The 12,373-nt window shown below is 38.2% G+C and overlaps 1 protein-coding gene across 2 annotated transcripts in view; it reads left to right on the top strand.

The window, feature by feature from the left end:
- The first annotated feature begins 1,190 nt into the window (after positions 1 to 1,190).
- Positions 1,191 to 12,373, top strand: part of map6a (microtubule-associated protein 6a) — a 54,074-nt gene continuing 42,891 nt past the window's right edge. The window contains exon 1 of one of the 2 annotated variants that reach the window (XM_039744582.1): positions 1,191 to 2,347. In XM_039744582.1, the coding sequence (XP_039600516.1) occupies positions 1,632 to 2,347 (716 nt within the window). In that variant the 5' untranslated portion in view covers positions 1,191 to 1,631. The remainder of the gene's footprint in view (positions 2,348 to 12,373) is intronic. The other variant, XM_039744583.1, reaches the window with a different exon arrangement.

Raw genomic sequence — 12,373 nt, 5'->3', positions numbered from 1 at the left:
CATGCCAAATACCAGGCTCATCTGCAACAGAGAAAAGACAACTCCTGGTTGCTGGCCTTAGAGGCAATGTTTTGAAAGAAAAAGCCATATTTGAAACTGGAAAACAGAAAGAAAGGGTTAAAATGGTCAACAAGATGTGAATCACCTAGAAATCTACCATGTAATGTCTGGGTTCTTTTGCCCATTTTTACCTTTTTTTCATTAATGTAGATGGAAGGAGCCAACTTACTAACAACATGGGAATTAATTTTAAGAGGTGGTAGGCCAGTGAATTGCAGCATGCACTGACAAATACACTTGACACTCACACTATGGGACTCCAAAGATTTGAATTACTTCATATTTTTGACATGATGCCAACTAATAATGAAGTGTAAAGAATTCACTAATGGTGCAGAAGCTATATTTGTATCATGTGATACTGCAATAGCCATTCCGATCCCAAAAACACTTTGTAAACTTTCAGCAAAAAGCTGGCAAGGATTTCTGATGTGGCAGAAATAGGCCACGAACAAGCCATATAATGGAATGACATGTTGAATCAACATAAGTGATTGTCATTGTTACAATTAGTTGGACTGATACTCTGTAGCCATTTCAAACCTCAGAAAACAGTTTAAAAGGCTCTTTGTCTTGTGGATCAGGAGTTGGACTTAAAACAACCAAGCCACAGGTTCATATAGCATTTCTCACGAACTGACTCTTCTAGTAATTTTGCTGCCCCTCTGTTATATAATTATACGGTGTGTTTGCTGTAACAATAATACACAAGTAAAAATGGTGCTATTCGTAAAACGGTGTTTTGAAAAAAAAATGGTATACTTCTGTTTTTAATGTGTTTACTAAAAATCATCATGAGCTGCAAAGCTGCTGTTTCTCCGCTGAAGCACATGCGACTAAAAGTGCAAAATGAATTGCAAGACACTCGCCTGTTCCGTCTGCTCCTATTAATCAGTAGAGAGATGAAAAGGCGTAACCGACCCCCATCTGTCTTTCTCTCATTCTCTCTCACTGACACCCCACCCCGCACCCTCTCTCGGATTCTACTAGGCTCCGACACTCAAACAGTTAAATGTGCTCTCCCACTCCTCCTCCTCCTCCTCCTCCTCCTCCTCGTCCTCCTCCTCCATTTCTGCGTTTCCAGACGTTACGTGCTGACGGAGGCAGGTGTCTCTCTCTCTGCTCCCTGTTTGGATAGTGAGTGCGCATCTTCAGGGGATGCTGAGACGAGGCGGGTGGGGCCAGTGCCGTACTGCATCTGCTGTTTTCTTTTGGCGCTGTACTGCAATGGATCTGTAGCTGCCTGTCGGACAGTGATGCTCAGACTTACTAGCTGTTAACAGGACATCGCGGAGAAGGAAAAGGGATTCGATTTACACGTCGCTTTTAACAGCATGTCCTGATGTAATTTCTCTTAGTTTTGGATTTGCAAAAGCAGATTTTAAGAAGAAACTGAGAATATTGTACAGGTGGATGTTCCTCATCTAATATTTGAATCGGGTTTCATCGCCAACTGTATTTGGAGTTTGAAACAAAAACAGGCCCATTTGTAGACTGATATACAGATAACTGAGGGGGAACACCGGGGAAAGCTGGAAAGCAGCCGTTAGCAGTGCTAGCTTGTCTTCGTCATGGCATGGCCCTGCATTACCAGGGCTTGCTGCATCGCCCGTTTCTGGAACCAGCTGGATAAAGCTGACATTGCGGTGCCTTTGGTGTTCAGCAAGTACTCCGATGTGTCCGAAACGGCGCAGCTTCATCATTTACAGCACCAAGCTAAACAGCAAATTCCCCCGGCGCGAGCCGGCTCGGTCGCCATAGAAACGCAGCCCTGTGTCAGCGACCAGGAGACGGTTGCCAGGGCTACGCCCGCTCCGGGCGCCAACCCGCTACCTGACGGCGGGTCGGTGATGCGCCAGGACTACAAACCCTGGAAGATTCGCCCAGAGCCGAGCTGCAAGCCCAGGTCCGAGTACCACCCTTCCGACACCCCCTTTAACAACGAAACGCAGTACCAGAAGGATTTCAAGCCCTGGCCTTTGCAGAAGAGAGGAGACCACCCCTGGATTCCCAAGCCGAGCCCGACGCCTTCAATTGCAGGCGATGGGGTTCGAGAAAAGCCCCCACTTGACAGTGACAGCGCCCCCGAGAAGAGCCAGCTAGCTGACCAAGTGCAGGAAAAACAAGTGCGAGCAACAGAGGAGAAAAAGGTGAAGAAGAAGGTAAAGGTCGCTCAGGCTGACCAGGAGGAGAAGAAAAAGGCCCCAGCTGAGGGCAAAGGGAGAGCTGCAGCAGATGCCGTGAACAGACAGATCAAGGAGGAGGTGGCGTCCGTTTCATCCTACAGGTAACCTCAACTCAGAGTCAGACGCCGTCTGGAGAGTTTAGAGGGACATGGGCGAAGTCAAACAGTGTGGGCCGAGGAGGATCTCTGCTGCAGAACGATGATTAATGTAGGAGAAATGTTTTTTTTTTTCCAATACAATATATACCTGTCTGTGTACAGTAATGGATGAGAGTGTTGTGGTCCCCTTTTCATTTTAGTTGCTTATCAAAAGTGGGGAATGATCCATTTCAAGAAAAATGATTTTGCTGCTACTACTACAAATGGTTAATGAGATTTTGGCGATTCTCAGACCTCATGATTAGTTTTGTTCCATGGAGTTGTGAATGGGACTGAATGAATTAATTCAAAATTCTGTGCAGAAATACAGAATTTGGAAGTCTGATTCCAACCAGTTTAATAGAATGTATTAATTCAAATCCATAGCTAATTATAAACTTTTCTTTTCCATTTCTTTAGTTTATCAGTTAGTTCAGATCCAGTCAGTATTGTGTGTTTACTTTTAAATGTATCAGAAAGTTTTTCTTGGGTGCTTGCTTTTTTCTGTTCAGGTATATGGGTAGCCAGAGCCTATCCTGACTGCAGTATGTGCAAAGCAGGAACCAACTCTGAAGTGGTCACCCGCCATTCACTGGGCACATTTCCAAAAGGCCATTTCAGATTTTCCACATGCAGCATGCTTCTTTCAAGAGAAGAAATCTCTGTCACATAAATCAAAAAGAATGCTTTTATTTTATGTACTTGCCTTTCTACAGTAGATGCCATCCAAAGCCAAGTTCCAAGTACTGCACTATAGTACAATTTAGATATGCATTTTGAATACATGGACCACAGGGAGGTGTATCCTTGTAGTGTCAAGCCCAGTGCCTTACCAACTTCGACCACAAGGCCTGCCACAAGTAGTATCACATATAAACACCACACAGGATTTGAACTGGAGTAACGTCTACACAACATGTGCTGATCAGTTGCTCTGCTCCTATTTAATGATGAATGAAGAAAGGAGCAAACTAAACCAGTTTATCTGCTGCTGTGTAACAGATGCTTTGTATTTCATCCGCCTTGTTCATAGCTAACTGCTTACATTAAGAAAAGTATTAGAAATAATTGAAGAATCAACATTTTATCAAACACAAAAACTAAAATTAAGCAAAAAACAGTTGAGGATGAGAAGTCTACTGTACATTTAACTTCATTATTCTGTACTTTTTTTAAAAAATTTTTAGATTCCAATTTTTTTATGGAATGGAATGGGAAAGCAACATACTTACATAGTCAATGATTTATTTAATGGCACTTAATAAGAAAAAAAAATTAGAATGAATACAATTAGCCAGGACAAAAGGAAAGAATTTGTGTAAATATGCTCTTTTTAGCTTTGGTTGTGATGGCTAATAGTTTGAAGTAATTTATTATGCAGTACGCTTTCCCTAACTGAACCATCACTGATATTATTCTCCAGAGATCAATTTTGTTCCTTTTTAGATTTTTCTGCCTCTATAATGAGACAGTAACATATGCTTAATATGTTGCACTGGAATTGATGTATACTGAGACTGGTTGGAAATTGAAAAGGAATTGGAGGATAAATGAAATATGTAGTTGTTCTATTTTGCTTAAGAAAGAAATTTTTTTATTTTTATTTTTTATTAATTTTATTACAATCCATACAAAGCAATCAAGTTTTTACAAAGAGAAAAATTGAGTTAAGAACAGATCGATCCCCATCCCTGAGAGAGAGAGCAGGCCAAACGGCGTTAAATTTAAGGCTTGTAAACATACCTAAATTAATAAATTCTCTGTGCTTTATGAACTTATTTTAAAATATTACTGATTAGATCCTGCCATGTTTTGAAAAAAGTCTGTACGGATCCTCTAACTGAGTATTTGATTTTTTCCAATTTCAAATAATATAACACATCGGTTTCCCACTGACTTAAAAGAGGAGAGTTTGGGTTCTTACAGTTTATCAGAATAAGTCTGCGTGCCAACAGTGTAGTGAATGCAATTACAATTTGTTTGTCCTTCTCCACTTTAAACCCATCTGGAAGAACCCCAAACATAGCTGTTAATGGGTTAGGAGGGATTCTGAGTCCAAGGCTGTCTGAGAGGTAATTCAAAATTTTTGTCCAGAATAATGTTAATTTGGTGCAGGCCCAGAACATGTGACCTAGTGAGGCTGGGACTTGGTTGCAACGTTCGCAGGTTGGATCATGCCCTGGAAACATTTTGGAGAGTTTTAGTCGAGACAGATGTGCTCGATAAATAATTTTAAGTTGTATAATTGTATGCTTTGCGCATATGGAGTTCGAGTGAATTCTCTGCATTGCTACTTTCCACTCCTTTTCTGATATATTAATTAAGAGATCTTTTTCCCAGTGTCCTCTTGGATCTTTGAAAGGGAGGGATTGTAAAATGATTTTATATATTGCAGAGATGGAGTCTAAGTCCTTGAGATTGAGCAATATTTTTTCCAGCATGGATGAGGGTGCAAGATGAGGAAAATCTGGAAGGTTCTGTTTAACAAAGTTTCTGATTTGAAGATAGTGAAAGAAATGTGTAGCTGGAATGTTAAATTTGGAATGTAATTGTTCATAGGATGCAAAGACGTTGTCTATATAAAGATCTCTGAGCAAGTTAATTCCAAATTTTTTCCAGATATTAAAAACTGCATATGTTTGTGAAGGTTGAAAGAGGTGGTTCTCTTGCAGAGGTGCCACACATAGAAGCTTCTCTGTCTTAAAATGCTTTCTACATTGGTTCCAGATTCTAAGTGAGTGGAGCAAAATTGGGTTATTAGTGTATTGCCCATAACGTGTATTTATTGGAGCACAGAGCAAGGAATACAAAGAAGTACTGCAGGATTTTACTTCTATTGCGGTCCAAGCCTGTGTATGTTCTTCTATTTGTGTCCAGGTTCTTATCGCCTGTATATTTGCTGCCCTGTAATAAAACTGGAAGTTAGGTAGAGCCATGCCGCCTTCTGCCTTTTGTCTTTGTAGGGTCGCTCTTTTGATGCGTGGATGTTTTGAATTCCAAATAAATGAGGTTATTGTCGAATCTAATTGCCTAAAAAATGATTTAAGAAAGAAATTTATAAGACTTAAAAAACATAAGCCAGGCTCGTTGTCTGTTTATCCTTTGTTTTGTTTATTTTGTATAGTATTAGGTTGGCACGGGGGTGCAGTTGGTATTGTTGGCACCCTTAGCTCTTAGGCCTCAAATTTGATTTTAGGCAATGGCAAACTTTTGCAAATGTATATTTTTGGCTATTTGGAACACTGTATCAGTCCTGGAGAGAAAGTATATGGATGCTTTTGTTAATTTGTTAGTTAATGATTTTTCTGGTATGTGTGAATGTTGTATATTCAGAGAATGTAGTGCACAACTCTGAGCTGTCAGCTTCCTAAAAGAGTCCAATGTAATGCTGTCGAGTGTCTTGCAGAGCCTTGTATCTTGTATCCCAACAGCATCATCCCTTGTGAACATTGTTACTGTGTTAGGCTAAAGTCCTGACAAAACTGAGCAAGCGAAAAGAAGCCAGAAACTGAAAGACATGACTTCAAAACAGAGGCAAGCATTATGACTTAGAAGTTACTTTTCTATATTTTGAAATGTTTTTTAATTGTTTGCAATTATTTATCACTGTTCACAGTTTTGAGAGAAAGTATTTTTCTTAGTATTAATTGTACATCTTTTGACCAGCAGCAGTACTACTTAAACTGTCATAAAACAAAACAAAGCAATGCAACCAAACATCTAATTTCATGTGCTTTCTACTTAAGTTTTCAGATTTACCAACATTTTAATATTGATTTTCACTTTTATGTGATATCTCATGGTAATTTCTATTTACCAAGAACACTGACATCTTGTACTTTTATTGTTCTATTGAAAAATGTAACAAATTCACTTGTGGTTTTAATTGCAAGTAAAATTTAAATTATTTATAAAACCTAATATAAGAAACATTTTTTAACAACAATGTGGAAGGCTTTTGAGTTAAAGGATATATACTTCAAGTGATTGAAGTGCTATTGTGTTTCTAAATCTCTGCAAACACACAATACATAGATGTGAAATAAAACCTACCAAACTAGAGCACAAGTAATGCATTGCCCACTCCCACTTTAATTCAGTTAATATGGCCTATTAGAGGTGACATTCCAAAGACAAAGATGCAAAAAACCCTTTTTAGAAAGAATTTTAAGGAAGGCATGATGGAGAAGCAGATGGGTGAGACACCCAAGAGAGAAGTAAAAGAGAAAGAGAGAGCACAAAACTGGTTTTAGGCAGCTGGGCAGGGGCCTTTGAGAATGAGAGCACAGTATGTGGTTCATGTAGCCAGGGCAAAATGTTATTAAGTATAGCACCTTGCTGAAGAATATTATATAGACTGAGAATTTGATGGAAAGAAAGAGGATCTCCACTGGGGGCTGTTGCCATCCACATTGTTGTGTTTTTCTCTTGTTAAAATCCAACAGCCTTTAAATAAAAACCTTTTGAGAATGTACTCACCTCATTCCCTTAGTGTAGCAATAAAAAGGCCAGGTTTAAAATTTATATCTGATGTTGCTGATAGCTGCTACTATTCATGTAAAAAAATCATGATTTTTGGCAAAAGCTGAAGCAAGTTATTTTTGTTTTATTTGAAGTGATTGGCAGTTAAAGCTATCTCTAGAAAAGCATTTTGTTCAGCAGTTTGATTTTATTAGGAGTTCAAATTAAAATGTAATATCTTGTTTATATATATTATCTCTTCATTCATTTTAAACTAATGTTTTAGGCTTTTATTTTAATTACCCAATGACAATTCTTTTGAAGACGTACAATGTTCAGCAATCATTTCTGTCTATAAACACATTACCCAGAATACATATTCATTTATAGCATTGTTTCAACTGTTAATATTTGCTCCAACATTATTTGCAGGATTTTAATCTAGTTAAGTTATAACTTCATTTTATTAAGATAATTGTTTTTAGTTAACTTTATTAAAAATAATTCTGAGAATTTCAATATTACACATGCTACAGTAACTATAATAAAAATGAAAATGTTCTTGACAGCCCAAGTGTAAACCCAAGAAACAGCTAAGCCATTGAGGTTGATAGGTGGAACAGCTGACCTGCTAATAGAATAGTATTTCTTCCAAGCTTCCCATATCTATAAATATTTTTAAACAGTATTTGTCATTTGCTTCAATTAAGGCTGTCATTATTTGTTTATCCATGTCAACTTGGTAAAAATTCACCTGCCACACTCATACTTAATAATACTTGACCTTAAGTTGGAATAAAATGTGTGCTTTGTGATTTCTGGATCATCCAATCTGTAAAAAGCGAGCGATCCAGTGTTTCTGAGAGCTTTGTATTTCTCTACCCAGGGGTTGTTATTGACAATTCTGCAGCATAGTTAATTGTTTTTTATGGGTACTTCTTGTACTGCTTCACAATTACACCGAGTGTATGCACTGCTTATAGTCTTATTTTGACATTGTTGTATATTTATTGATATTTGTTACTATTTTGTATTACATTTATATTGCTTAGTGGACTGTGTTTGCTGCACAGTTTTGCAGGATCATTTGCTGAATTGTTACAGCTAGTTTGATGTTTCTGCACCAGTGTGGATAACAACAAGTTCATTTAAAAAGTATTATTAAAAATAATTACAATAGGTTGAATTGAGATTGCTATTGAAATTGGACTTGAAACAAAATTTCCACATTTTGGATGGCATATCAAAATATTCCTTATTGTAGATGACATTGGTTTGTTGATACTCACAGGAGTAAGTCTCAGAACTGGAACTGTGTCATGAACAGACTTTGGTGGTACACAGATGTCTCAAAGGAGGACTTTGTTGCATAGTGCATGTACTGTGGATTACTCCTCTGCCATCACTTTTCAATAGATTATAATATAAAGTGATTTTGTGGTGTTTAATATTAGGTTAACCTATTGGATTGAGTAAAATATGCCTTTTGTAGTAACACAGGGATCTGGAAAGAACATTGTGAAATTAAATGGATGTTTGAAAAATAATTGTGGTTATGCAGGAAGAAATATCAGCTGTACTGTATGCATTTGTAAAAAGAATGGTTATCTAACACAATAATAGCTGACAAAACATGTCTTTTGGGTGTTTGTTTCTGTCTTTGTGCTATTGTCTTTCTGTCTCTTCTGACCTCTTGTGTAAAAATATCTGCCTGGTTCTTTACGGCACTTTTCATAATATAAAACCGAACAAAAACACAAATGTCCAAACAGAGGCTTATTTTAATAGATTTATGGAAGCCTAACAGAGGGAGTACTTATATGAATACAAAGGAAATCCAAACTGCACTATGCTGACTTTAGTGTGACAATCATTCTAATCATGTTAGGATGCGGCTGCAATGCTACATTTGATTTTCTCAATTTATTGCACGTTTTTCTAAGAGAATGTTATTAGATCTTCAACTGAATAGTAATTTAAGATAAAAGAAAACTCAAGTCAGCCAATAGTATCACATTTTAAAATGTATTTAATTTATTTACAGAATAAACTTGTGCAGTATTTCTCAATGCTTTGGAGTACTTTTAACTCACTTCAGTCTGCTGAACCATTTCAGTTCAGTGTCATGTGTTGGTTTTCAAGCAGGAATTGTACAATCAGGTCCAGGCACAACATCTCTGTTGGGTGTAGTTAAAAAAACACAGAACTGTATTTTTTAACCATTGTGATGTAGACTTGCTTGTGTGGTTTAGGTCATTGTCTTAGTTAATGATGCTGGTAAAGTGCAGAATTCATTGTTCCTTCTGCAATATGCTCTTGATGCTTGAAAGCTTGCCTCAAACATAAAAACTACTAATATCTCGATTGACTGCTATTATCAAGTTCTTTTTGACTAATGTAACATGAATAGTTTTTCCAGAAATAACAGGACCCAAGTTGGGCAGAAAGTTTCAATTTTGTTCTATTTGTTCATAGTGTTCCAGAATTCTTGAGAATCATTTAGGTGCATTTTGGCAAAATTAAGGTGTACTCATATTAGTGATTTATAATCCTCTTTATGCTGTTCTCCCATTGATTCCATTTTCCTAGTGTCAAATGTCATTATGACATTTGGTGTGGTTGCGAGCACTGAACATAGCAGAATAAAGGAAGGTTTACATATTCAAAGATATTGTTTTTGGGCTCTTTGTAAATTCATGGAAACTTTTACAACCTTGTCTTGGAAAATATGTACATTCTTATACTGTCTCCTTTTGGATATCATGGGATATCAGTGGAGCTCTTTTGAAGTGGCTTTGTAATAATATGACATCTAATAGACATCAACAACATTTTTTGGTTGGTTGTGTTGTGGGCCTAATTCAGGTCACCAGTAACGAAGGAGAAGGAGAAATTTAAATCTGCTGACTCACTCAAAGCATCCTCACCAATGCATATAGGACTATAGTCTCTGTTTCTTACTTCTTAAAGTTCATGGCCAGTTGTTGGTTTTTTTTTTTCACATTAAGGAAAAGTTGCTACCACTGTGTCAGAAGCAAATCTTTTCTTTGTAAATATGTCTTGATGCATGCTCAATAATCCAGGTAAGGAAATTCTAGAAAGTTGATTCTGTTCATCTGGACATAGTTTTTTTCAGATACATTTCATCACTCATCCAAGTGACTTCCTCAGTCTCAGTTGACTGCAGGTTTCTCCAACCTTATAAACAGTACCTTGGCCTAATGACCGAACTAGCACCATTGACTAACAATGATCAATGATATGCAAATTGTCCAATGATCAATGGCCATGAGTACTATTCACAGAGAGTTGGGGAATGGCTGCAATCACTGCATTGTAAGATGGTGAAAGATGGAAGAAGTGGAAAAAAGGGCGCTATTATCCTTTCCTGGAAGACCAACGAGCCATTGGTTCAAGTATGTAGACGACACCTGGGTGAAAATCAAATCTCAGGAGGTACCACAATTCACTAACCACATCAACTCAGTGGACAAACACATCCAGTTCACTAGGGAGGACATAAAACGTGACAGGCTAGCTTTCTTAGATTGTGAATTTCCATCAGAAATGGGGGACATTTGAAAGTTGATGTGTACCATAAACCAACGCATACGGATCATTATTTAAGGTTTGACTCTCACCATCCGCTGGAGCGCAAAATAGGTGTCATCAGGACTCTACACCACAGAGCAAACACCATACCCACAGACACAGCGGCCAGGGAAGCAGAAGAACATCATATCAAAAAGGCCCTGAGTAAATGTGGTTATCCCAGCTGGACTTTTATCAAAGCAGGGAAGACACCTAAAGAATGCTGTAAGCAATCCAGGAGAGAGGAAGGACAACTGCTGCCTAAGCGAAAACCTTTGGTGATACCTTATGTGTCAGGGGTATCGGAACAGCTGAGACGCATTTTTTCAAAACACCAGGTCTCGGTGGCTTTCAAACCCCAAAATATGATACAGCAAAAATTGGTTCACCCCAAGGATCAGGTTCCCCGGCACAGACAGAGTAATATAGTTTACGCAGTTAAATGCCAAGAGCATTGCCGTGAATCATACATCGGGGAAACCAAACAACCACTGGTGAAGCGGAATGCACAACACAGAAGAGCTACCTCATCAGGCCAGGACTACGCAGTTTATTTATTTACATCTACAGGACAGTGGTCACTCTTTCAGTGATGAAGATGTGCACATCTCTGGACAGGGAGGAACACTGGTTTGAGCGAGGAGTCAAAGAGGCCATTTACGTGAAAAAGGAATGACCATCTCTGAACCGAGGAGGGGGCCTAAGGGTACATCTTTCACCATCTTATAATGCGGTGATTGCAGCCATTCCCCAACTCTCTGTGAATGGTACACATGGCCATTGATCATTGGACAATTTGCATATCATTGATCACACGGCCCATTGTTAGTCAATGGTGCTAGTTCGGCCATTAGGCCAAGGTACTGTTTATAAGGTTGGAGAAACCTGCAGTCAACTGAGAATGAGGAAGTCACTTGAATGAGTGATGAAACGTATCAGAAAAAAAACTATGCCCAGATGAACAGAATCAACTTTCTAGAATTTTCTTTGTAAACTGACATTGCTAGTTTCAAGGTCCACAATGGAAAATTGCTGGGGGCTCCTTCCAGATAATGTGTTTTTCTAGGTTTTTAAAACACATCCTATACTAAAATAATTTCATTGACTGAGCAATGTACATAAGCGATTTTTTTAAAACTTTATTAATCCTGAAGGAAATTACTTGGTTTTTGCATACCTCTTGGGGTCAGAGCACAGGGTCAGCCATTGTACAGAGCCCCTGGAGCAATTGAAGGTTAGGTTAGGAAGAGTAGGATCTCTTTTTTGGCAGTGACGGGGTTTCAAACCGGCAACCTTCGGCATATCAGCGCAGATTCTTAGCCTCAGAGCCTAAGAAGGCAAATAAAATATCATAAAAACTATTATATATAAGTCATGGGGCGCTATGCTCAAACTATATAATGTACTAGTAAGACCGCATCTGGAGTAATATGTGCAGTTCTGGTCTCCACTGTAAAAGAAAGACACAGCAGCACTTGAAGCTGTGCAGAGGAGAGCAACCAAGTGTATCTCAAAACTTAAGGACATATCCTGCTCTGATGGACTCAATATATCAAACCTGTTTAGCCTCGAGCAGAGGAGAATATGTGGAAATTTAAATCCATATTATTTAAAATTCTTAAAGGCACTGATAAAGTAGATCCAGCAGTGTTCTTTCAGTTTAAGGGTTAATCGCATTCTCAAAGACATCAGTGAAAATTAAAATAAAATGCATTTAAGACTGAAACCAGAAAGCACTTCTTTATGCAAAGACTGGTATGACTTTGGAACAAACTGCCAAGACATGTAGTTGAAGCAGAAACCTCAACAACCTTTAAGACGAATCTGGATGAGATATCTGGAGAGCTTGGCTATTAGTTAAACAAACAGACTTGATGAAGTGAATGGTCCCCTGTCATTTGTCAAATGTCTTATGTTCTTATGTTTCTTATAAACTGT

This window comes from Polypterus senegalus, chromosome 2 (assembly GCF_016835505.1).
Source record: "Polypterus senegalus isolate Bchr_013 chromosome 2, ASM1683550v1, whole genome shotgun sequence".
Lineage (NCBI taxonomy): Eukaryota > Metazoa > Chordata > Cladistia > Polypteriformes > Polypteridae > Polypterus > Polypterus senegalus.
The sequence above is the reverse complement of the archived record's forward strand: the minus strand, read 5'-3'. Positions and strand labels throughout refer to the sequence as shown.